Raw genomic sequence first — 27,372 nt, forward strand, 5'->3', positions numbered from 1 at the left:
GGCAAGTTCTTTAACACCATCAATCTTCAGTTTCTTTAACTGTCAAAAATAAGTAGTAATACTTCCCTCATAAGAGTCAATAAACTAAAATACAATTAAAATGGCACCCCACTCCAGTACTCTTGCCTGGAAAATCCCATGGACGGGGGAGCCTGGTAAGCTGCAGTTCATGGGGTTGCGAACAGTCGGACACGACTGAGCGACTTCACTTTCACTTTTCACTTTCATGCATTGGAGAAGGAAATGGCACCCCACTCCAGTGTTCTTGCCTGGAGAATCCCTGGGACGGGGGAGCCTGGTGGGCTGCCGTCTATGGAGTCACACAGAGTCGGATACGACTGAAGTGACTTAGCAATGTGGCGTGGTGGGCTTCCCAGGTGGCGCTAGTGATAAAGAACCTGCCTGCCAATGCAGGAGCCATATGAGAAGCGAGTGTGATCCCTGGGTCTGGAAGACTCCCTGGAGGAGGAAATGGCAACCCACTTCAGTATTCTTGCCTGAAGAATCCCATGGACAGAGGAGCCTAGCGGGCTACAGTCCACAGGGTCCCAAAGACTGGGAAATGACTGAAGTGACTTAGCACACATGTACATGTAGTTTTTGGAACCAAGTAGGCCTTAATAAATGGTAGTTCCTTTATTTTCTGTAAAGAAGTGAGTGTCTGGAGGATTAGCGTGCAAAGAACACGTTTTCTCTGTAGCAGATTTCTAGGATCGAGGTCAAAGTCATAATATGCAGCATGGACTGCCTCACACCCACACAGGGCTCCAGACATGCCAATGAGCACACTGGTTTCCCACTTGCCTCTTAGAATAACCAGAGTAGGAACATTCCTCTCCCTTGAATGGGGCACATTTCTCTCTGGCTTATCGGGCAGGAACTTCTGGGGACTTTGTGCTTTTGCTGACTTAGTGGGAGTTGTACACGTAGAAAAAAAAACAATCCACTATAAAAATCCCCGCTGTGGCTCAGAGAAGGTAATTTTACCGTAAAAGGAGTAAATTACTTGACTTCTTTAATGTTATCCAGATGATTTTCTCCTTTTCATTTTTTAAGCTTTGCTTATAATTCCACATTATTTCCTCGCAGCTCGGGCCCAACTTGGGCACAAGCCAGAGCTTCAACCCTTGCCCTAAACAAGTAGTGCCGAGCAGAAGTTTTCTGGCTGTGCCTTTTAGATTTCAGAATTCCATTTTACATGAACCTGTTTCATGTGGAGGAATGCTATGTAGCTTCCAAAATGTTTAAGGCATATTAATCCATAAATTGTAGAGCTGGAGGTACTGAGTAGGAGTCAGACAGACATTTTCTGTAAATTCTCAGGTAGTAAATATTTCTGGGCTTCCCAGGGGGTGCTAGCAGTAAAGAACCCGCCTGCCAATGCAAGAGATGTAAGGGATCTGGGTTCGATCCCTGGGTGGGGAAGATCCCCTGGAGAAGGAAACAGCTACCCACTCCAGTATTCTTGCCTGTGAGATCCATTTGATTTTCACATGATACCAAAACATCTCTACAAACATTTTTCCCTGAGTTCACAAGCTGTACAAAAATCGACATAATTTGTCTCACCCTGAACTAGACGATTATAGCTCACAGAATCAGTGTTGGATCCATAGAAGATTTTAGAGTTTCTAAAAGCCTTTCATTTGATAGCTGAGATTCTGGAACACAGAGAAGTAGTTTCCTCAAAGTCATATGTTAGAGATTTATGGGCCAAAATTCCCATTATGGGCCATAATTCCCATCTCCTGATTCCTAAATCAGATTTTTTTTTTTGACTCTACCCTGTGGCATGTGGGATCTTAGTTGCCCAGCCAGGGATCGAACCCATGTTGCTTGCATTGGAAAGCAGAGTCTTAACCTTTGGACATCTGGAAAAGACCCTAAATCAGATTTTTTTAAGTATTTTTAAACTTTTATTTCATTTTTAAAATATTTTGACTGCACTATGAAGCATGCAGGATCTTAGTTCCCTGACCAAGGATTGACCCCATGCCCCCTGCAGTGGAAGCTGGGAGTCTTAACCACTGGACCACCACAGAAGTCCCTAGATCAGATTTTTCAAAACCATGTCATTCTACAATAATCTCCATGACTCATACACACTCATGCAAGCATCTGCAAAGAATCCATAATTAATCTGTGGACATAAATGTCTGTTTCCAAATAAGCCCTTCTGATTTCAACTTGGAGAATCTTGGACTCTGCAAAAGGACTTCTTCAACTGTGTTACTTGCAGTCTAATATTAGGGGTAAGGAAAGCCTACGAGACCTCTCTGTCATGACTTATATCTCTACTTAAGTTGAATATTAGTATTTTTGAGCTAAAAGGGTCATTGAAGATTTTCTTGGCTCACACCTTCAAATTATTTAATAGAAATCAAGGTCCGAAGAGTCTAAATGAACTGGCCAAGGTCATTCAGTGACAAGATTTAGAAGTCAGGTCTTTGGATTTCCAGTGAAGAGCTGTTGCAATTGTACCTTACAGTCTGACAGCTTGTGAATATGAAATTTTTTATGAAAAGCAATTTAATTGTTTATAATTAAAGCATGTCTTGTGTTAAAGTCCAGAGAATATGTATAATAATCATTGATTACCAAATTGTTCTTATATATCAGAAACTAAACTAGATATTATATAATCCTTTCCTTCTTTATCTCTTTATTTCATTTTGCAGATCAGGAAGCTGAGGCTTAAAGTGTTTACAAGAGATTGCTTCAAGAAAATTAGAGATACCAAGGGAACATTTCATGCAAAGATGGGCTCGATAAAGGATAGAAATGGTATGGACCTAACAGAAGCAGAAGATATTAAGAAGTGGCAAGAATACACAGAACTGTACAAAAAAGATCTTCACAACCCAGATAATCACGATGGTGTGATCACTCACCTAGAGCCAGACATCCTAGAATGTGAAGTCAAGTGGGCCTTAGAGAGCATCACTACGAACAAAGCTAGTGGAGGTGATGGAATTCCAGTTGAGCTATTTCAAATTCTAAAAGATGATGCTGTGAAAGTGCTGCACTCAATATGCCAACAAATTTGGAAAACTGAGCAGTGGCCACAGGACTGGAAAAGGTCAGTTTTCATTTCAATTCCAAAGAAAGGCAATGCCAAAGAGTGCTCAAACTACCACACAATTGTACTCATCTCACCCAGTAGTAAGGTGATGCTCAAAATTCTCCAAGCCAGGCTTCAGCAATACGTGAACCATGAAATTCCAGATGTTCAAGCTTGTTTTAGAACAGGCAGAGGAACCAGAAATCAAATTGCCAACATCCACTGGATCATGGAAAAAGCAAGAGAGTTCCAGAAAAACATCTATTTCTGCTTTATTGACTATGGCCAAAGCCTTTGACTGTGTGGATCACAATAAACTGTGGAAAATTCTGAAAGAGATGGGAATACCAGACCACCTGACCTGCCTCTTGAGAAACCTATATGCAGGTCAGGAAACAACAGTTAGAACTGGACATGAAACAACAGACTGGTTCCAAATAGGAAAAAGAGTACGTCAAGGCTGTGTATTGTCACCCTGCTTATTTAACTTCTATGCAGAGTACATCATGAGAAACGCTGGACTGGAAGAAGCACAAGCTGGAATCAAGATTGCTGGGAGAAATATCAATCACCTCAGATATGCAGATGACACCACCCTTATGGCAGAAAGTGAAGAGGAACTGAAAAGCTTCTTGATGAACGTGAAAGAGAAGAGTGAAAAAGCTGGCTTAAAGCTCAACATTCGGAAAACGAAGATCATGGTATCTGGTCCCATCACTTCATGGCAAATAGATGGGGAAACAGTGTCAGACTTTATATTGGGGGGCTCCAAAATCATTGCAGATGGTGACTGCAGCCATGAAATTAAAAGACACTTACTCCTTGGAAGGAAAGTTATGACCAACCTAGATAGCATACTCAAAAGCAGAGACATTACTTTGCCAATAAAGGTCCATCTAGTCAAGGCTATGGTTTTTCCGGTAGTCATGTATGGATGTGATAGTTGGACTGTGAAGAAAGCTGAGCGCCAAGAAACTGGTGCTTTTGAACTGTGGTGTTGGAGACTTGAGAGTCCCTTGGACTGCAAGGAGGTCCAACCTATCCATCCTAAAGGAGATCAGTCCTGGGTGTTCATTGGAAGGACTGATGCTGAAGCTGAAACTCCAGTACTTTGGCCACCTCATGCAAAGAGTTGACTCATTGGAAAAGACCTTGATGCTGGGAGGGATTGGGGGCAGGAGAAGAAGGGGACGATAGAGGGTGAGATGGCTGGATGGCATCACCGACTTGATGGACATGAGTTTGAGAAAACTCTGGGAGTTGGTGATGGACAGGGAGGCCTGGCGCGCTGCGATTCATGGGGTCGCAAAGAGCTGGACGTGACTGAGCGACTGAACTGAACTGAGCTGAACTGATTCCATATTATGTAGCCAGCATAATCTTCCCTGGTGGCTCAGACGGTAAAGCATCTGCCCACAATGCGGGAGACCCGGGTTCGATTCCTGGGTTGGGAAGATCCCCTGGAGAAGGAAATGGCAATCCACTCCAGCACTCTTGCTTGGAAAATCCCATGAACGGAGGAGCCTGATAGGCTACAGTCCACGGGGTCGCAAAGAGTCAGACACGACTGAGTGACTTCACTTCAAGTGACAGAACCACAGTTCAAATTCACTTTTCTCTTTAAAACCTGAACTCTTCACTTTCCAGCACCTCTGTTGGATGCTCTTGTTTTAAGCCACAATTTCTTGTTTTAAGAAATTGCAACAAACTGGTATAAATTATAAGGGGTATTTATTGGGGAAGGGAATTGCAAGATGAAAATGTGACTTCAAATGTCACTCAAGCAGAACCCTATAAGCCCCGGCTTTGTCTTCCCTTGCTTGCTGGCTAAGATCTCAGGTGGCTTCACATAGGTCACTTCTGTCCTCAGGCAAAGGTGAAACTAGATCATCTATGGGCCAAACAAGCATCCTGATCCTGAGGCTCTGATCGCACAATCCCATGACCGGTTCATAGGTTGAGGATGGAGTTAACCTCAGAACTCATCACTAGCACTCCAGGTGAGGTTAAGCCACCCAAAATGAATTGCTGTCACATAAGAGAGGTAAGAGGTACTCCCTCTGGAAGGGAAAATCTGGGGGCTGTTAAAAAAGAAGTGAAGAATGAATATTTTATAGGCAACCAGTGAATTTACCACCTTCATAGCCACTCTATGTCTATTTAGTCAATAAGGTCAAAGATACAAAATTGGCAGCATAAACCTTGATAATGGTAACCTTGACTGCTTTCTATAAGGCGGTAGGGGAGGAACTGCTCAAGGTCCGTGAAGCACACCAATCTTTAGCAAGCATCTTTGGATTCTTGCCTGCACTTTAGGCATTATTGAACAAATAGGTATCAGCTGATTAAGTCATACCTCCCAGGTGTGTGAGGTTTTCCTGGGGACTAAGTCTGCACTTTGCAGAGAGACAGAAAGGAAATAACAGTGACCCAATTCAACCTCCCCTTGCCTGCCCAGCTCCCCTGTCAGTCATCTCAGACACTTCCATCACCTCTTTTTAGAATAGCCCTCATCACAACATGCTGTGATGAACTGTTATAAGTCTACTGTTTCCATGAGACCTCAGTCTCCTTAGGGAAGGACCATTTTTTAGTTCTCTTTGTCCATCAGCCTGGAGTAACATCTCACCCACAGGAAGGGAATGACTGCACAGATAGAATGACTGCAGTGCTGGCCACGAAGGAAGGCTCGGCTTGAGCCCTGGAGTGCTGGGGAGGTCACTTAGCTCCTCTGAGCCTGCTGTGCTGTGTGTGCGCTCAGTCCTGTCTATCTGGAACCCCATGGACTGTAGACCTCTAGTCCATGGAATTGCCAGGCAAGAACACTGTAGTGGGTTGCCATTTCCTACTCCCAGGGATCTCCCCGACCCAGGGATCAATCCCGTGTCTCCTGTGTCTCCTGCCTGGGCAGGCAGATTCTTTTCTACTGTTCCACCTGGGAAGCCTCCCCTCTGAGTCTCCTCTCCAACAAAATGAGAAAATTACCAATACCTGCCCCGTGGGGTTTCCTGCAAAGCACATTATAAAATGTAAAGTGATGAAAGTGCTGTTTCTTTAGATTTTTCATTAATTCTCAGGTGCATATTTTCACGTTTTACCAACTCTGAAACTGAGATCCATTCTTGCTGTGTACTGAATGGGTATGTTTCCCCTGTATTCATATGTTGAAATCTATGGATTTCCCTGGTGGTCCAGTGGCTAAGACTCTGTGCTCCCAATGCATGAGGCTTGGGTTCCATCCTTGGTCAGGGAAAATAACTAAAAGTTCACAGGCTGCAACTAAAAATCCTGCATGCCACAGAAAAAATCGAAGACCCAAGTGCCACAGCTAAGACTTGGGGTAGTCAGATAAATAAACAAATAAAATTAAAGCATTTTTTAAAAAAGAAAATAAATCTAATGCCCAAAGCAATGGTATTAGGAAGCAGGGCCTTTGGGAGCTTATAGGTCCTTGGGAGGGAGATGAGTGCCCTCATGGAAGAGACCCCGGAGATCCTAGTCCTTTGCCATGTGAGGTTACAGCTAGAAGGCACTAGCTATGAACTAAAAAGCAGGCTTGCACCATACACTGATCTTGGGCCCACAGACAAGTGAGGGATAAATTTTTGTGGTTTATAAGCCACCTGAAAAGAAAGTGAAAGTGAAAGTCACTCAATAGTGTCTGACTCCTTGAAAACCCATGAAATATAGAGTTCATGGAATTCTCCAGGCCAGAATACTGGAGTGGGTAGCCTTTCCCTTCTTCAGGGGATCTTCCCAACCCAGGGATCGAACCCAGGTCTCCCAGATTGCAGGTGGATTTTTTTACCAGCTGAGCCACAGGGAAGCCCAAGAATACTGGAGTGGGTAGCCTATCCCTTTTCCAGGGGATCTTCCCAACCCAGGAATCAAACCAGGGTCTCCTGCATTGCAGGCGGATTCTTTATGAAGTGAGCTATCAAGGGCCACAGCAGTCGATGGTAAGCCACCTAGTTGACGGTATTTGTTATGGCAGCTTGAATATACTGAGACAACACTTCAATCCATAAATAAGTATGCACCATACTTTAATCAACAGTGTTTTGTCTTATATATCTTCGTAGTATAACATAAAATAATGGTGAATCTTACAATTAACTATGTCTGACTGTCAATAAAATATGGGTTTTCCTGGTGGCTCAGATGGTAAGGAATCTGCCTGCAGTGCAGGAGACCAGGTTTGATCCCTGGGTCAGGAAGTTCCCGTGGAGAAGGAAATGGCACCCCACTCCAGTATTCTTACCTGGGAAGTCCCATGCGCAGAGGAGCCTGGTGAGCTACGGTCCATGGGGTCACAAAAGTCAGAGACAACTGAGCAACTAACACCTTCACTTTCAGATATCCATGCAGTATGTTGCCTCTGACAAATGGCCCCAAACCTGCCTAAGAATCATCTATTCTATTTCATGTGGAATCTAAAAAAAAAAAAAAAAAACCAAAGGACTTCCCTGGTGACGTTGAGTAGAAATCCTCCTACTGATACAGGGGACATGGGTTTGATCCCTGGTCCAGGAAGATTCCATGTGCTGCAGAGCAACTAAGCCCCTGAGTCACGATTACTGAGCTTGTGCTCTAGAGCCCAATAGCCGCAATGACTGAAGCCCTTGGGCCTAGAGTCTGCGCTCCCCAGCAAGAGAAGCCACTGCAATGAGCCCACACATCATAAGGAAGAGTAGCCCCCACTCACTACAACTAGAGAAAGCCCACATGCAGCAACGAAGACCGTTACGACCAAAAATAAATAATTTTAAAGAGCAAATAAATAAACATAACTAAATAGAAACAGAGACATAGATTACAGAGAACAAACAGGTGGTTGCTAGAGGCAAGAAGATAAATATAAATTATATCAGTTATAAAATAAATGAGGCATGGATGTGAAATGTACAGTGTGGAGAAGACAGTCAATAATTGTGTGATAGCATTGCAGGGTGACAGATGACAACTAGACTTATGATGGTGACGATTTTGAGATGTATAGAAATACTGAACCATTATGCTGAATACCAGGAACTAACATAGTGCCTCAGTCAGTTATACTTCAAAAAATATATAAAAAACCGATGAAACTATTTGCAAAGCAGGAATAGAGACACAGATTCAGAGAACAAACGTGTGGACACCAAGAGGGGAAAGCGGGGTTGGGATAAACTGGGAGATTGGGATTGACATCTATACACTGCTTTGCATAAAATGGGCTTCCCTGGTGGCTCAGACGATGAAGAATCATTTGCAGTGCGGGAGACCTGTAATAGGTAACTAATGAGAGCCTACTGTACAGTATAGGGAAAAACAAATTCATAGAAAAAGAGATCAGATTTGTGGCTACTGGAGGCAGGGGATGAGGCGGGGTGGGAAATTGACAGGCAAAAACTACAAACTTCCAGTTATAAGATAAATAAGTACTCGGGATATAATGTACAGTGTGATAAAGGTAATTAACACTGCTCTTCATTATATAGTAAAGAGAGTAAACACCTTGAGTCCTCATCACAAGGAAAAATTTTTGTTCTATTTTGTACATGTTGCATCTACAAGAGATAATGGATGCTCACGAAACCTATTGTGATAATCATGTGATGATGTGTGTGGTCAAATCGTTACGTTGTACACCTTAAACTTATCCACGGCTCTATCTCAATTGTTGTTTAATGGCTAAGTTGTGTTTGACTCCTTTTTGACCCCATGGACTGTAGCCCACCATTCTCATCTGTCCGTGGGATTTCCCAAGCAAGAATACTGGAGTGGGTTGCCATTTCTTCCTCCAGAGGATCTTCCCGACTCAGGGATTAGACCTCTATCTCCTGCACTGGCAGGGAGGTTCTTTACCACTGCACCACCAGGAAAGCCCAGTATATCAATTATATCTCAGTAAAACTGGAAGGAAGGAACAAAGAATCAATTCCTCTATTATCAACCTCAAGAGATTGCCTCCACAGCCCTCAGAACATCCTGGATGCCCTTTATGACTCCCTGTCCATCCATCTGACATACATCCAAACCTTTCTGGAAATTATTCATATTTTCATTTCCACACATTTAGGGCAGCACTCAATCTTACTTGTCCCTATGTTCCATTACCCTCTCACCATCGCCACTACCAAGCTCTAAGTAATGGGAGGAACTCTGCAACATTTTGGAAATATTTAGTTCGGGTCTAGTTTTGTTGCTAATTAGCTAGATGTCTAATCCCTGTCATTTGTGGTACAGGGATGCCAACATTTTCCTCACAGTTGTGCAAGGTTGAATGAGATCATATATGTGGACGTCCTTTAAGATGACTGCCTTCTGAAATCCAGTGAACAGAAAGGCCTGCCTCCCCCTCTGTAATTTTACCAGTCTTGGGCAACGTCCAAAAACACCACTTTAGAAGAGAGTGTCTTTTAAGGTGAGTTTTGCGAATTGCTATGCTCGCCACACATTCACTGGGATGATTTCTGTTCTCCTGAGATCCACAGGGCATGGAAAACAAAGTGACTGATTGTTGCATCCGACTGCACCCAGCTTCCAGTAAGAATGTGAACTCCACAGCTTCAAATGTCAGTGTCCCCTCGACTCTGCCTTCCGGCAAGAACTGCTTCCTTGCAGGGGCCGGCTGGAGAATCTTATCTTGATGGTTTCAAGGCAGTACAAGATATAACATGAAACTGTGAGTTTTCTTTCAATGTCACCTACCACAGACAAGCTCCTTTTTATGTTTGGTAATAGGAAGTAATCATTTACATCCAGCTCTATGGACAGAGGAGCCTGGTGGGCTGTTGTCCATGGGGCCGCAAAGAGTTGGCTGAATGCACGCACACACAGTACTCGACTGATCAGTGGTTGGTTGAATCTGTGGATGCAGAATCCATGGATACTGGGGTGGGGATGACTGTACTATGCCATTGTAACTAAGACGCTTGAACACCTGTGGATTTTGATATCTGCGGGAGAGAAGAGGGGGGGCGGTGTCAGTCATGGAACCAATTCCCTCACCACCGGCAGACAGAGGGATGGCTATATTTGCAGTTTCTTCTTTTTAACTTTGCGCTTCCCCTTACTTTGTGTGTTAGTTTCTCAGTCGTGTCCAACTCTTTGCGACCCCACTAACTGTAGCCCGCCAGGCTTCTCTGTCTATAGAATTCTCCAGACAAGAATACTAGAGTGGATTGCCATTCCCCTTCTCCAGAGGATCTTCCTGACCCAGGGATGGAACCCTGGTCTCCTGCATTGCAGGCAGATTCTTTACTGTGTGAAGTCCTTCCCCCTACTTTGCACACAATTAAAACGGGAGTTTGTCTCTTACTTGGTTTTAGGCTTTAAATGACAAAGCGGGAGCGGGGTGGGCATTAGGACACGATCTAATTGATAATTAATGACCACTTTGTTCTCAATTTACCCACATCACCTCATTTCTATAGACAACACACAGCAGTCTTAAAAGTTAGTATTCTTTATTTGAGATGAGAACACTGGAGGTGAACTGTCCAAGATCATAGAGTCAGAACTGGACCCAACCTTTTCGAACAGACTCCCAACTTCCTGTTTTTGATTTTAGATTTTAGGTTTTGTCTGGGTATAAGGAGAAAGGGATGATAAAAAGTATTTGAGGAAGCATTGGGCATTGTATTTTTATTTCTCTTAAACTAGAGGTCATCTTCTTCTACTTTCTGTATCTGAAAATGAACTTGTCAGTGGAGCATTTATGTTTTCCTGGAACAAGTCCAGATTCTTAAGACATTACAGAACAAGTCTCTAGCTAAAGGCATTCCATAAAGCAGACAGCTTAGGGAAGACGTGGGAGATAAATTACATGAATGAGTTAGTATGAAGATGCTAATAAAACGTACACACACAGGTAAAAGCAAAGGGTATAATTTGCTGACAAAGTTATTTAATATCAACTACCAAGAACTAAAAATATTAAAAAGTAAATCTTTTTAAATTAAATTGCAAAAAGAGAGACTTACCTAAAGAGGAAAATAAGATTATTTCCAAGCCTGAGATTTACTAGTATAAATAATCACAAAGAAAAGATTTCTTTTTTATTTTAGAGTGTGTTTTCTTTGGACAGTGGGGAAAAATTGCTTTGTACCCTTGTCAAACTTCATCTGTGATTTCAGTTTATAAGATACAATTCTTATAAAAGATTCAATCTTTTTCATGTCACAGCTTTTTTGCTTAATTTTTTATGTGTGATTATTGTATTGTTTATTTTCGCAGCCAAGTTTTTTTTTTCCCTTTTGTTACTTTTCTAGTCTCTGAAGAGTAATGGGAATTCTTTGAGAAGTCTTCATATGAGAAAGGAAAAAATTATTCTGAAATTAATTAGATTTCTCAGATACAACATTATGGTCTCAGTTTCTTACAAAAACCATGAATAGTTTAAATGTTTAAAAACATAAAAGAAAATGAAACTTCCAGAACTTTTTGGTTAACAAAAGGAGTACAGAAAATATATTTGGAGAAAAAGGTGGAAGAGAATGTCTATACGAAGTTAGGATGGCGCTTGATTAGAGCGGAAATTAATTCTACAATACCATCAAGCAGAATCTCCTCTAACAGAAAGCCGGGCACCGTTGGTAGTCTATGTTGATTGATTCTTCGGTGAAACAAAGTGGCATTTTCCTGGGGCAGGAAAAACCCATTAGAAAATGCTGCAGAAAGAAAGGACGTTTCTTCAGTCCTTTCTCTCGATTCAGTGGCCTGGGGAGGTTGTGGAGGGGAACTGGGTGTTCTGGGAAAAGTACATCGTGGCTTTCTGGGCTAAGTCTGGGCGAGCCGTGCGACTGAGCCCGGTTCGTGGCCATCGAGTGCGATACAGCTCCTGGCTTCGGAGTCAAGCTGCCGACTGGCTAACCTGTCCCCAGACGTCAGGAAGCAGAGTTTGGAGCCAGGAGATGTGGCCGCCCTGGCGGGGCGGCTGGCGGGCACGGTCGCTCCCTGAGATCCTAGAGCACCTGCTTTTCCGCTGCCTCCCGGCCGTCCCCGCGGGCTGGGCCATGGGCGCCGTGGGCAGGGGGCCGGGGTCCCGAGCGTGGATCGCGGGCACCCGGGGCGGAGGCGCCCTCCCCGCCGGTCCCCGCCCGGCTCCCGACGGGCGCGCCGCCAGGGCCGGGGAGGGGCGGGGGCCGGCGCGGGGCAGGGCCGGGCCGGGCTGCTGCGGGGCCGGCGCTCTCGGAGGAACCCCGGCACTTGCCCCGAAGGTGTGCAGAGCGCGCGCCATGAGGACACTGTGGATGGCGCTGTGCGTGCTGGCGCGGCTGTGGCCCGGGGCCCTGGCCGGCTGCGCGGACGCCGGGCGCTGCTGCCCCGGCCGGGACCCCGCCTGCTTCGCCAGCGGCTGGAGGCAGGACCGGGTCTACGGGACGTGCTTCTGCGACCAAGCCTGCCGCGTTACCGGGGACTGCTGCTTCGACTATGCCAGGGCGTGCCCAGGTGGGTGGCGGGCTCGAGGGTGGGCAGCTGGCAGCTCGCCCGCAGCAGAGGGACGCAGGTCCCACACCGGGGACCGCAATCCGGGAGCAAGGCTTTCCGGGGCTGTCCACCCAACTCTATGCTAGGGTCCTCCAGCCCCTTGCATCCAGGTCCACCCAGCTCTCTTTGTCCTAGGGTTCTCAGCCCCCTCTCTCTAGGAGCTCCCCAGACTCTCCATCCTAGGGTCCCCCTGCCCCCTGCATCCAGGGATCTCCAGTCTTCTGGACACAGTTCCAAAGCACCCCTTCCCACCAGGGCCTGGCCGTAGGGACTAGAGCTCGTGTTCCGGAAGGGCACAGGCCATCTCTGCCTAGTGAAGCCCTCCACTTGGGAGCTCCAGGCCTGGTCTGGCCACCTCCTGCCTGGAGACATGGTGCTGACAGGTGCCAGGGGAAGGCCCCAGGCCAGGTTCCACAGGGGTGCTTTCTGTTAACCCTTAGCTTTCAATCAAGAGGGGTGAGGGGAGGAATGTGGCACCAAGGCCTGGCTCTGGGAGGGTGCTTTCTTCTGGAGGAGGAGTTCCTGGAGGACCGCAGTTGTCCTCACCTGCACTCCTGCCTGTTGCACAGCCCCTTCCTCCTACGAGGTGTTTCATATATTCTTTAAATTCAGTTGTATCCATATAACATGAGTAAGGGTTTTATCTCAGGGTTCCTAGTATGTTTCATTCTTGCTGGTTTTCCTTTAGGTTCAGTCTTTTTGATCTTTAAACCTAAACAGGCTCCTGGTATAGACGTGATAAATGCCAACTTAATTAAAAGGTAAAGGAAGACGTGGTGAGAATAGTCCTGAAGAACAAGGCATACTTGAGAAGGAGCCAGGTCTGGAAAGAAAAGTAGCCCTGCTCCCTGGTAATCACAATACCCCCAAAGCCACGCATGCATTAGGGCTTGACCTCAAGGGTCCTGGTGTTGTGGGATCCTCAGCATGTTCCTGGAAAAGGAACCTGCAGGGCTGCTATTCCCCAGGTACCCGGATGCCTGGTAGAGAGTAGCACCGTTTCTGCCTCTTTTTGGGCAGGGAGAGGCCTGGGCCCATGGCAGGATGGTCACCCAGGCCTGCTGCTGCAAGAACGCAGTTGAAAAAACATGAAGATTTTTTTTTTTTAATTTTGATTGAAAGCTAATGATACATCTGAGAATATTGACTTTTTTTTTTTTTTTTTTTTTGGATAAGCTGCTTTCCTGCTTCTGCACCAAAGCCAGGGCACTTTACTACCCAAGTAAGGTGAAGAGTCAATTACTTAGGAAATGCAGTAGCCTCTGGCCAGGTGCCCCTGCTCCTCACAGCATCCCTCCCAAACTCCTGTTTGTCTCGGTTTCCTGGATCACTCGAGCGAAGCTTGCCCACTATGGCAGTCTCTCTCTCCAAAACTTTTTTTCTCTCTTGAGCATTCTACCTACATTTTAAAGGGAAATACAGAATGCCTGCAGTTCAGATAATGGGACCCAGTCTGTGGTAAGCACAGTGATACAGAAACCATGAAGACACAGTTTCTGTCGTCCTGAAAGTTCAGAGTCCAGCAGGGAAACATACAAAACCGTCTGCCACATGCTCAGTGGCAAAACAGTGGATCAGGGGGGCCAGAGAAGAAAAGCTCAGGAGACCAGAGGAATTCAAGGACGGCTCCTCAGAGGAAGTGATGGGCAAGCCTAGTCACAGAGAATGAGCGAGAAGCCTCTAGAAGGGGAACGGGAGTTCTAGGAGGAAAGCCTCCCTGGCTGTTCAGTGTTACCCGTGGGCAGCAGCCTTTTGTGCCAGTGCCAGGCCAGGCCCTGACAGTCACCTGGTGAACAGGACAGACAGTGAACACAGCTAGATAGGTGAGTGTCAGGAGGAGAACTGGCCTTTTCATGAGCCCTAACAATGCTGTGAGGAATTCCAGAATCCTCCAAGTCTCTATTTGGTCAAAAATAAATCCCTCCTTTTTAGTCCAGGAAGTAGAAATACTAAAACAAAGGCCTGTCTCTTCAAAGTGAGGATTTTGGGAGAAGATGATAGCAGAAGAGAGACTTTACCATCTCCCAGGGAACTCAGAAGAAAATCCTGGGCTCTTTGTGCTTAGGGAGGGCTGGGGCGGTGGACAAAGAAACCCAAACCAGAAAAGGGAATGGGGCCTGATAGGATTTTTAAAGGAGTATTTTCAGGAACCTTAAATGCCCTTCCTAAGGGAGTTAGCAGAGGCTCTCCCAAGCCTAGGCAGAAACAGACTTGGGATGGGAAAGGCTCCTCCGTGATAGATTCTCTGCATCTGGAGTTTTGGGGACAAGGCAACAAGAAAATAGAGACAACCAGGGACTTCCCTGGTGGTCCACTGGCTAAGACTCCTCCCTCCCAGTGCTGGGGGCCTGGGTTTCATTCCTAGTTCGGGAACTAGATCTCGGAGAATGTCGCAAATACAACCTGACACGGCCAAATAAACAAATAAATAAAACTATTTTTTTAAAAGAAGAAAGAAAATACAGACAGTTGGAAGGCAGCCACTCTGTGAGCCTGAGCCTTATCAGGCCTCAGAGCTGAGGGAGAGTGAGGGGCAAGACGGAGCTGAGATGCTTGGTCTCCTCAGCCCTGGACCAGCATCACAACCACGCTATGTGTTTGGGGAAAAGGTGAGGTGGGCTTGTATTGGTGTTTCCCAGCTGTAGGAGCTGGGGCTTTCAGAGGGCTTTCCCATCACAAAGTTAACACTAGTGGGGAGCAGAATGAGGTCAGAACCCATGACTGCCTGCTTTCAAGCTGCCATCAGCCCCATCTGTCTGTGCCAACTCATAGCTATGATTTACTCTTGGATAAATCAAGGTGCAGCAGCTCAAAGCTCCCAGTGACTCGGTGTACACAGAACCGCTCTGCCTCTGAGAATCTTGTTTGCTTCTTACCTAAGGATAAATGCTGCCAGAAGCAGTTTTGACTGAAATGACATTACATGGGAATGAAAAAGGTAACTGTGTCAATGGAACTTACCTCTAGCCCTTCTGATTTTTTCATCTTGATAAATGCATTATTGTTATTATTTTTTGATGTGGCTAAGAGATTAAGTACTGGAAATTTTTTTCTAAATAGAAAGTTATTTTTTTATTCAGTAAAAATAAGTTGACTCTAAAGACTGACCAAACTTTCAGGATTTCCCTGGCAGCACAGAGGTTAAGCCTCTATGTTACCAATGCAGGAGGTGCAGGTTTGATCCCTGGGCAGGGGACTAAGATCCCACATGCCCCACAGCACAGCCAAGGAGGGGGGGGGAGGAATCACAAACCCAGAATGACTAAGCTTTCCAACAAAAAATAAGTTCTGAAACTAATCATCTCAGAAAATCTCATTAGGATGATGGCATGGGTTTCAACACTAATAATGTATGTTCATAACCACTCTACATCCCCAAATGATAGGAAATTCACCATTGGCTGAGCCTGATCAGATCTGGGAAAAGGCCAAGGAGGGGGCAGATCCAAGTTACCCTGCCCTGAAAGAACTTCCTGGAAGATTTGCTTATCAGGCTCCTAACGCCCAGGCTCCAGCTCATCAGCTGTGTTCACAGAGTCTGCCTTCTAGACCTTAGAAGCAGTAAGTTGCACTAGATCGTGGATGAGCAACTTAAGAAAGAGTAATCATAAACTCAAGTGAAGCAGAACGAAGAAACGAGTAGCCTATATGGGCCAGTCTCTTCTGCCAGATTGATGGGGAATCTAGGAAACCAACTAGGGCTTCCCAGGTGGCGCTAGTGGTAAAGAACCTGCCTGCCAATGTGAGGAGACGTAAGAGACCAGGTTCAATTCCTGGGTCTGGAAGATCCCCTGGAGGAGAAAATGGCAACCCACTGGTGTTCTTGCCTGGAGAATCCCATGGACAGAGGAACCTAGCGGGCTACAGTCTGTGGGGTCACAGAGAGTCAGATACAACTGAAATGGCTTAGCACCCAGCACTAGGAAATCAAGTGGCCAAAATCTGCTGACATCTTAACTGGAGGGAGCAGGGACACCATGCTGGAAAATACAGGCTCCCAAACTCACCCCCTAAAAAGGATGGCACAGTCCACGATGATTTAGAAAGTCAAGACTTCACTGGAGCCGTCATGGCCTGAGAGACAGTGTGCGGCTTCCCCTGCCTTTGTCCCTGCGGAAATAACGAGCAGGGACTGGCGCCAGAATTTGACATGATTTGGCTGCAGCCCTGGGTGTGCAGTCCAGGAGGGGAAAGTCATCCATGCTTACCCAGCACTTACTCTGTGCCAGGCCCTCCTCTCTAAGGAGCCTCACAGCTCTCAATTTACTTAGGTCTCACAACCCACCAAGGGAGTCTCCATTTTGACCTCATTCTACGAATGAGCTAAACAAGCGCAGAAAGGTCAAGCCGTTTGTCCAAAGTCACACAGCTAAAAAGTGATGAAGTGAGATTTGAACCCAGGGGTTCTGGATCCAGAGCCCACAGGTTTAAACGTTAGGTTTTCACTGCCCCAGGGAAGTGAGGCTTTATGAGAAGCTGTGGACTTGGCAGAGCAGGCGCCATATAAATACTGGTAGAATGAGTCTTTTTTTTCTCCATCAACTGTGTGCCTCTTGAGGGCAAGAAAATGTGTCCTGCTCCTCTGTGCAATCCCCTAAGAGTTATTGCAAGGCTTCCCAGGTGGCACTAGAGGTAAAGAACTTGACTGCCAATGCAGGAGACATAAGAGACAGCAGGTTCAATCCCTGGGTAGGGATGATCCCCTAGAGTAGAGCATAGCAACCCACTCCAGTATTCTTGCCTGGAGAATCCCATGAACAGAAGAGCCTGGCGGGTTACACTCCACAGGGTCACAAAGAGTCAGACACGACTGAAGCAACTGAACATGCACACACTCAAGAGCTATTGCAGTGTTGCTAACAAACAATTGTCCAAAAAAAAATGGGACCACTCAGTGCCTCTGCGGCATATCCACAGGTCCTTTTTAAAAATGATAGTTTCTTTCCTTATCACAAAATATATGTTTGTTGCAGAAAGTGTGGGAATGCACAAAAGGAGAAAAGAACTCACCTTAGAAACTTACTACCTAGAAAAGTATCATTATCTTTTTTATTTTTATCCCTTCCCCCCCATCCTAGGTTTGCACGGTATCTACAATCCTGTTTTTCTAAGGTGACAGTTCATTTCACTGTCCTGCTAGCATTTCATAAACTTGTCCAGTTAATATCTCAAAAGAAAAAAAAACCTATCAGGGACCAATAATATGGTTTCTGCAAGAGGAAACAAATACTTGATCATTTTATTTATGCTTTTTGAGGAGCTCCATAGGCACTTGGGCAATTTTTATGGTCTTGTTTGACTTTCAGAAAAGTTGTGACAAGTTTCCTGGGAAAGAGGCACTTATGCATAAGGAGAGAGGAAAAGGCAGATGACGTATATTTAAAATTGTGTCACCCAGGGGCTTCCCTAGCAGTCAGTGGTTAAGACTTCCTCTTCCAATGCAGGGGGTGTGGGTTCAGTCCCTAGTCAGGTAGCTAAGATTCCCACATGCTTTGCAGCCAAAAAACTGAAACATGAAACGGAAGTACTATTGTAACAAATTCAATAAAGACTTTAGAAGTGGTCCACATAAAAGAAAAAGATCCTTAAAAAAATAAATAAAATTGTTTCACCCTGAGGAGTGTGTGTGTGTGTGTGTGTGTGTAAGTGACTGTTTTATTTTTCCTTCTATAGACTTTTTTTTTTTTTTCCAGTTTTTTGCTGTGCTGTGCAGCTTGTGGGATTTTAGTTCTCCATCCAGGGATCAAACCCAGATCCTCGGCAGTGAGAGTGTGGAGTCCTAACCACAACCACCAGGGAATTCCCTTCCATAGACTGTCGAGAAACAGAAGCCAAGCATCAATGCTGCTGCTGTACATAAAGTGCAAAAAGAATATTTCCTTAGGAATGGTTAGGGCTAAGAACTGATTGGAACTTAACAAAGTAAGGGAGAAAGTGCTTGATCGTGGGTGGCCTTCACCTTTTAGGTGGCAAAGAGCCAGGCAGGCAGGGCCAGATTACAGAGAGGAAAGTTTGAGTGTCTGATTAACCAAGGAGAGGCTATAGGAAGATAACCAGGCCTTACATTAAGAGGAAATAATCCAGACTGTATTCACGAAATGAAGGAGCTTGCCTTTCAGCTGAGTTTGCTGCTGCTGCTGCTGTGTGTGTGTGTGTGTGTGTGTGTGTGTGTGTGTGTGTGTGTGTATTTGGCATCATCAAAGAAAAGCATTAGAAAAAAAATTTTAGATTACCCTTTGATACCTACAGGACTTCCCTGGTGGCTCAGATGGTAAAGAATCTGTCTGCAGCACAGCAGACCTGTGTTCAATTGCTTGGTGGGGAAGATCCCCTGCAGAAGGGAATGGCAGCCCACTCCAGTATTCTTGCCTGGAGAAACCTATGGACAGAGGAGCCTGGCAGGCTACAATCCATGGGGCCGCAAAGAGTTGGACATGGCTGAGTGACTAACGCTTGATACCTACAGTTGAAAATAGTGTGCGTAATTTTGGTTTCCACCTCTCTCTGGACTGGGAATGGGCCTGGGGAAAGTTGAGTGGGAAATCTGAGAGGGAAAGCGTCTATAGAAAGATGGGCCCAAAAGCTGCAGGGCAAGGGTCTACTGGAACAGTAAGTCCACGAGTGGCTCAGACAAGATAGACACAGGGGTTTTCCCACCATGTTCTGAAATTCTCGAGTGAGGGAAATCAGGCTCAAATAAAAGGAAGTACCACCTCACTCCACGGATATTAATGCTGAGAGAACTTGTCACTTTCAAGATGTGGTAATGCCAGGAGATATAAATGGATTAAGAAGGACTTGATGGACTGTGGTTGCTGGGAGAAACTGGACTCTACGTAACCTTAAGGAGCAGAGAAGAAGTGCCCCTTCCAGGGGGCACTCTTTGGGGCCACCATTGCCAGGAGATCCCAGGCAACTCTGGCCCAGGTTAGGAATTTCTTCTGTGTTTGGCTCTGGGAGTTTTGACTTTGTTCTACCGGCTTTCCTTCACGCCCTGGAGCCTCCGTCAGTCCTTTGCCTTCTTATTGGGTTGGGCAAAAAGTTCATTACAGAAAAACTCAAACGAACTTTTAACCCAACCCAATACTTATGATGTGAGCAGGCCAGAGTCTGTTTCAATGTAGAATTTAATTTAGGAAGGAGGAGGACCTGGTCTAATGCCATTTCATTCATCCATCCAACAATTTATGGAGCACCTGCCATCTGCCAAGTGCTAGGGGTGAAATACAAAATGAACAATAAACAAAATAAATACATATGTATTCTGAATTGTGAGCTTCCCTGGTGGCTCAGAAGGTAGAGTCTGCCTGTAATGTGGGAGACCCAGGTTCAATCCCTGGGTCAGGAAGATCCCCAGAAGAGAAGAGAGAAGAGAAGAGAATGGCAACCTACTCCAGTATTCTTGCCTGGAAAAGTCCCATGGACTGAGGAGCCTGGCAAGCTACAGTCTATGAGGTTGCAAAGAGTTGGACACAACTGAGCAACTTCGTTTGGTTGGTATTCTGAATTATGGAGATGCTAGAAGGCAGGAATCACTGAGGTCTGAGAGGAAATAATTTTGTGGGGTGTGTATATGTGTGTGTGTGATAAGCCGGTCAGGAAAGGTCTCCCTGGAAAGGAAATAGTTCAGCTGGGACCTCAAAGATGAGCCAAACCCAGCCATGCCCAGTGTGGGAGGAACATTCCAGCAGAGGGAACACACAGCCCAAGGTCCTGAAAAAGCATGAGTGGGAGTGGCCAGGGGCAAAGGGGCCACTGTGAGCAGAGCTTGGAAAGAGGTGGTGGGGAGTGGGGGCTGGCTCCCAGTGGAAGTGACAGGCAGGCCCAGGCAGGCCACCCAGGACTTGGTGGGCCACTCAGGGAATTTGAATTCTATTCCAAATTCAATGGCAAAACCTTGGAAGGAGTTTTAAAAGCCATTGAGAGAGAGAATAGTGGTACATCTTTTAAAGTAATTTTACTTGGATCCCACTTGTGTTCAGTCACTAAGTGTTGTCCGACTCTTTGAGACCCCATGGACTGTAGCCCGCCTGGCTCTTTTGTCCATGGGATTTTCCAGGCAAGAACACTGGAGTCAGTTCCCATTTCCTTCTCCAGGGAATCTTTCTGATCCAGGGATCAAACCCGCATCTCTTGAGTCTCCTGCATTGGCAGGCAGATTCTTTACCACTGAGCCACCCAGGAAGCCCGATTGTACTTCCATATGACTGGCTATTCCCCCTAGAACATGGGGAAATATCCCCTACTCTCGTGTGAAGATTCATTACCGAACTGTTTAACTTACTTTTTTTGCTTTTGGCTGTTCTCCCTATGGCTATGGTGGGGACGTCTGATAACCAGAAGGCTCCAGAGGAAGGGACACGAGCTGGACTATGTAGGGGGAAAGGCTTGACGGTTCCTTGCATTCCGGATCTGTCTACTTGCCACTCCCCAGTGACCCCAGAGCCAGAGGCATTCACTGCACCCAAAGTAGAAGCTTAGACATCCACTTCCTACCTCTGTTCTCTTCCATGTCTGATTCTGTCTCTGTTTCCCAGTCCCTTATACTTCCTGGGATCACCTCCCAAATAAATTGCTCTCAGTCAGATCCATGTTTCAGGGTCCACTTCTGGGGAGACTCAACCTGAATGTTATGTGGAGTTGAAACAAAGGAAAATTAAAAAGGCTTGCAGTGCCTCTAGGCACCCATTAAATCTAGGCTTCTTTCCTCTAAAAAGGTTAGGATGGTTCCATTAAATTCAAACAAAGACACAGGGAAGCTGCAGTGAGCTTGGAGTCAGGAGCTCTTTCTGCTAGCTAGGTGAGAGTCTGCCAGCCTCCAGTGACAGCCAGGGAAATGTGAAGGATGAGAAAGTCATATGAAGAAAGACTGTTTTGTTATGCGGTATACAGATGTGAGTTAGGTGAGCTTTAGTGGGAAGGGAACAAGGACACTAATGGAAGAGTTCAAAAGGAAATCTGTGTCAAGCAGCTGAGATATACAACTTGTGGTAATAAATCTGTCAGAAGTTTCTGTTCTCCCAACCTCCGTGACCAAAGATTGCTTGTGATCTGTGACAAATTGCAATCCAAAGAATCACAAGTTCACAAGTTAATCAAGATGAGAATCTTTTGTGCAGAACAGGAATAAATACTTCAGACTCATCTTCCAACTCAAAATGTTTTGTGGAACACCTGTCTACTGGTGAAACTCTACATGAACTTTTTTCACTTGTCTGACAATGAAGACCCCAAGATGTTCTTGTTTGGGGCCCAGAACTTTCTGATTCTCTTTATGAGGCTGTTAAAATCATAGATTGGGCTTCTCAGGTAGCGCTAGTGGTAAAGAACCCTGCCTGCCAATGCAAGAGACTTAAGAAACGTGGGTCCAGTGCCTGGGTTGGGAACATGCCCTGTAAGAGGGCATGGCAACCACTCCAGTATTCCTGCCTGGAGAATCCCACGGACAGAGGATCCTGGAGGTAGGGTCACAAAGAGTTGGACATGACGGAAGCCACTTAGCACACACATACAAAGTCATAGATTAGGAGGACAGGGCAAAGCATTTTGCCAAGGACAAATATTAACCAATAGGAACAACAATTGATTCAATGACTCTGTGATTTGAGGACTTTACCTATGATTCAAAGCAAATAAAATAAAGATTTATGAGACAAGACATAAATGTTGAAGAAATACTGGGAGACTAAATTCATCCTCCCATGTCAACTGTTACCCTATGGATAACGTATTGTCGTCGTTCAGTCGCACAATAGTGTCCTACTCTGCGACCCCATGGACTGCAGCACACCAGGCTTCCCTGTCTTTCACCATCTCCCAGACCTTTGCTCAAACTCATGTCCATTGAGTTGGTGATGGATAGGATATAACCAAGGCCATATAACTAAGTTTTGGTTTAAAGCCATGGCAAAATTGTATTTTATAGTGCCTCCAATTGTTTAATTTTTGAAACAAGTGTATATTTTTAAAGTGTATTACTAAGTGTAGTTCAAGCATAGGACTAACTAAACTCAGGGATGAAGAGATTTGGGGAAGAAAAAGAGTTATTAAGGGAATTAAGGACGGGAGGTGTCCTTCTTAACCAGCTCCCAACCTGAAATCTCCTTAAATGCCTTCTGGTTCTATGGGCCAATTGAATCACAGGGCTGTGAAAATAAACAGGGAAGGTTAACAAGAGATAATGAGCAGGAAGTGACCTGTTATCGATTTTCCAAAGGATGTGTGCATGGCAGATATTGGAAATGAGCTCTGGTGTGGCTCATTCTTGCTTCCTAAGGTTGTTGACATGTGATACCTATAAGGTTTTTGTTTGTTTTGTTTTTAGGTTCACAGGATTTTGTTTTATTTATTTCTTTGCCACATTGCAAGGCATATATGATCTTAGTTCCCTGATCAAATCCGGAGCCCCTGCAGCGGAAGCACAGAGTCTTAACCACTGGGCCACCAGGGAAGTCCTACCTATAGGTTTTTAGATGATTAATAAAAGCAGTTTTAGAGCAGTTTAACACTCTTTAGTTACTGACCGAGCTTTATGTTGTATGTTACCCTTTTTATGTCATGGGCAGTGCTACCGAATGATGTAGCTTCCAGACACCAGGAACCCTAAACTAGAGTGTGCTGAGAGGCAAAATGCGTTTTCAAGTACAAATTGTCAGAAGTCCCATCCGATTTCAAAGAAGTTTGGGTGTTTTCTTGGTGAAGACTTTGAAAACTTGAACGTATGAGGGTGATTGGGAAATGTGGGTCACATTTTGTGGGAAAGGAATTTTGGCATCCAGTTCAGGGTACATCTTCTGTTTCTTTGTTTTTCTCTTTTCTTATATCCAATTTCAAGTCTTCAAGTAATTCAATTTGAAAACTCAGTACAGTCCTTTTAAAAGACTCATTAGGATTTTAAATGAAAAAGTTAAATATGCAACCACATTGATTTTTACAGTCACGGGCAGAGAATTGAGAACCAAATTCATCCCCTGACTCTGCCCCCATGCCTGACCATGGGTATTCTTACCCTCTGCGGACCCTGGTTCCTGATCTGTAAATGTCACCTCATACAGTGTGTGAGTCCCTGAGCCACGGAAGGTGAGAATAGAGCACCAGGAGAAACCTACTAGATAGGGGTCATTGGTGTGCCTCCCTAAGCCATGTCTTAAGGAGGCCCGTTTTCTGATAAGAATTGACCTGGGTAAATGATGGGATGGTGGGAGAAGTGATTCGTGGGAGAAACACCTGTTGTTTTTTCTCTGGCTTCACTGGGTCTTTGTTGCTGCACATTGGCCTTTTCTAGTCTCAGGGAGCAGGGGCTATCTCTGGTGCGGGGTCTTCTCGTTCTGATGGCTTCTGTTGTTACTGAGCAGGGTTCTAGGGCCACTAGGCTTCAGCAGTTGCCAGCTAGGGCTTAGCTGCTCTGCAGTATGTGGAATTTTCCCAGACCAGGGATGGAACCTGTGGCCCCTCCATTGACAGACAGATTCTTAACCACCAGCCCACCAGGGAAGTCCCACCTTTTCTGTTTTAGAATTTATTTCCTGTATGTTTTCTACAATGAATGTGTATTACTGCTGTTGTTTAGTCGCTACCTTGTGTCCAACTTTTTGCGACCCCGTGGACTGCAGCGCACCAGACTTCCCTGTCCTCCAACAATGAGTGTGTATTACTTTTGCCCTAAAAATATTCTGGAGAGAGGAGGATAAAGTTACAATCAAAGGAAAAGAAGGGCAAAGAGCTGATCTAACACTGGACTGTAAGAGGAAGTACCCCAAAGGCATCAGGCTCTCACTCGGGTGGGTCCTGGCTCAGACCCACCTTCATGATCTGGGAACATCTGCCCGCCTCTAAGGGATACCCATTTATCAGTTCACCATCAGGGCGGGTGGCGTCAATGTCAACGTTGTGCGCCCGGCAAGATGTGCACAGCCTGAACTTGACTGTATGTCTTGGCGGGAACGGCCTGGCAGGCGCTGGCTGTGCTCAGGTGTGCGTCCCCGTCGTGCTGTTTTTCAGCTCGCCCGTGCATCGTTGGGGAGTGGAGCCCCTGGAGCGGTTGTGCTGGCCAGTGTCGGCCCATGGCGCGCGTGCGGAGGCGCGCTGTGCAGCAGGAGCCTCAGAACGGCGGCGCGCCCTGCCCGGCCCTGGAGGAGAGAGCCGGCTGCCTGGAGTACGCGACGCCGCAGGGCCAGGACTGCGGGCACGCCTTCGGTACTGCGCTTTCTTTAATTGCTGTCCCTGGGTGGTGAGCATCCAATTCAGGCACTGCAGGGAGCGGGGTGGGCCAGGCTGCGCAGAGGAGATAGGAAGCTCAGGAAGTGTTAGATAATGTCTTTATCCATCAGCTGCATTAAAGTCCTCCCCAACACCCGACCCAGCCCTTCCCATATATAGCTTGTAGGTGGGCCCCTCCCACGCTGCAGGCGCCAGCTGTAAGGGACTTGCACTGTGGTGTTTAGCAAACTCTGCCAAGCTGACCACAAAGGACTTAAGGTAGGATGAGGCTATTTCACACAGGATAAGATGCGTCCAGTAAGGATAACTGGATTTCAGCTTTCACCGCCATCCCTGTTTAATCAGGGACACTCGCATACCTGTGAAAATGATAGAAAAATTAGAAATTCCTGTTGTTGTTTAGTTGCTCAGTTGCATCTGACTCTTTGTGACCACATGGACTGTAGCCCTTCAGGCTCCCCTGTCCATGGGATTCTCCAGGCAAGAATACTGGAGTGGGTTGCCATGCCCTCCTCCAGGGGATCTTTCCGAGCCAGGGATGGAACTTGTGTCTCTTGCATTGCCCTCGGATTCTTTACCACTGAGCCACCTGGGAAGCTCAACAAATTCCTAAAGCATGATAAAATGATTCTCTTAAAAAACCTGTTTATCCTCCCAGACCAACTGGATTGGGGCTGATGTGATGAGATTTTTGATTTGGGAAGATTGTTTTGGTTGTGGGCTGGCCCAGGAGACCCAGAGTCAGCTTCATGAGTTGGGAGCCATAGGAAACTCACAAAGAAATAAACAAAAAGGCAAAAACTGGTGTGTTGATAGGGGTTAAATCTGATAGAGCAAAACACTGACTTCTCAGGGTAGCAGAGATCATGTTTTTTTCATACGAACCTGGAAAATTCCATGTCAACGTGATCCTCCCTGAGTTGTTTTGCTCCTTTGTTCTTTCCACACACACGTGTTTATTGAGCATCTCCTGGATGCCAGGCACTGGGTGCCAATTACAATGGGGAGAAAAGTTGCTGTGGAACCTGCTGTCAGGTAGATCACAGTCTAGCGGGAGGGGAAGATGATAAGCAGATCATCCTAGGAAACTAGTCCCAGAGAATTACCACTGCAGTGGTAATTCAATGGTAAATCCAACGGGGTATGGAACAAGGGCTTGTCTGTTGGGTCAGTGGGTAAAGAATCTGCCTGTAATGCAGGAGACACAGGACATGCGGGTTCGATCCCTGTATCAGTAAGCTACCCTGGAGGAGGAAAATGGCAACCCACTCCAGTATTCTTGCTTGGAGAATCCCATGGACAAAGGAGCCTGGCAGGCTACAGTCACAAAGGTTCGGAAACAACCGAGTGACTAAGCACTGCAAGCATAGGTTATCATGTATGGAACAAAGGAGAGGTGTAGGGAGTTGTGAGTGTGTGTTGTAAATACCGTCTGAGCCAACAAGGAGGTCCCATGTGTGTTGTAAATAGATTCCTTGGTGGAGAAGGGGATCCACAGAGGCTAGGAGGGGAGGGACTTCCCTGAGGATATGATGAGGCTGAAAAATGCAGAACCATCCAGGTAGAGGGAACAGCGTGGTGAGCCAGACACTCAGGTGTAGGGGGGCTGAGGATCTGGGGACTGGTCTAGGAAAAACTCATGACCCCAAGAGGCAGTAACACACAATGACCTTACAGGTCGTGTGAGAGAGGATGATCAAAGGTTGCACTATGGCGACCACCATCCAGAGGGGGAACAGAAGAGTCTGCCAGGAGCTCGTGTATCCAGTTGATGTCAACTAAGCAGCATGGTTTGGAGTCCCTGGGTGAAAGGGCTTCATAGGGCAGCTGTCATGGTGGCTTGGGGTCTTGTAACCATAAAGATTTACCTAATCAATGGCCAGCAGACGTTGGGTATGTTTCACAGGATCTGCAAAATAAGTAGGATCTAAATGGCTAAAAATCTGCTTGTTTGGCTATTTTAAAAACAATCAAATGTATAAAAATTTTAGTTTAGTGCCAGTAGGGTTTTGTCTCATTTTGTTCATTTTTGCCTGTGCTCAGCCTTTCTCTAGTTGCAGAGAGTGGGGGCTACCCTCTAGTTGTGGAGCGCGGGCCCTAGGGTGCAGGCTCAGTTGTTGTGGCACACAGGCTTAGTTGCTCTGCGGCATGTGGAATCTTTCTGGACTGGGGATCAAACCCATGTTCCCTGCACTGGCAGCTGGATCCATTAGAAAGAACAACGGCATCGCTTAGTTACAGGGATGGGCTGCTAGAATGTATTCCAGCTGCACAGGCTGACCCTTCAGTGTGGCACTAGGGTGGGTGCTCAGCCCCCTTCCCAGGCCTGGGTCTCTTCATAGCAGGATGGTAATGCGTATCCTTCCATCCTTTTGTTTGTCTTCAGTTTCCTTCATCAGTGTCTTACACTTCTCAGAGTACAAGTCTTTCTCTTCCTTGGTTCAGTTTATTCTTAGGCATTATATTCTTTTTGAGGCAATTGTAAATGAGATTGTTATGTTAATTCCTCTTTATCATAGTTTGTTACTAGCCACAGTGTATTTTTGTGTATTGAATTTTGGGTTGTACTGGGTCTCCACTGCTATGGGCTTTTTTCCTAGTTACCTCAAGCGGGGGCT

The 27,372-nt window shown here is 45.9% G+C and overlaps 1 protein-coding gene across 1 annotated transcript in view; it reads left to right on the forward strand.

Moving 5' to 3' along the window:
* Window positions 12,227–27,372, forward strand: part of SBSPON (somatomedin B and thrombospondin type 1 domain containing) — a 30,176-nt gene continuing 15,030 nt past the window's right edge. The window contains exons 1-2 of the mRNA XM_018058419.1: window positions 12,227–12,496; window positions 24,536–24,730. Of these exons, the coding sequence (XP_017913908.1) occupies window positions 12,283–12,496; window positions 24,536–24,730 (409 nt within the window). The 5' untranslated portion in view covers window positions 12,227–12,282. The remainder of the gene's footprint in view (window positions 12,497–24,535; window positions 24,731–27,372) is intronic.

The sequence above is a fragment of the Capra hircus genome, chromosome 14 (assembly GCF_001704415.2).
Source record: "Capra hircus breed San Clemente chromosome 14, ASM170441v1, whole genome shotgun sequence".
Taxonomy (NCBI): domain Eukaryota; kingdom Metazoa; phylum Chordata; class Mammalia; order Artiodactyla; family Bovidae; genus Capra; species Capra hircus.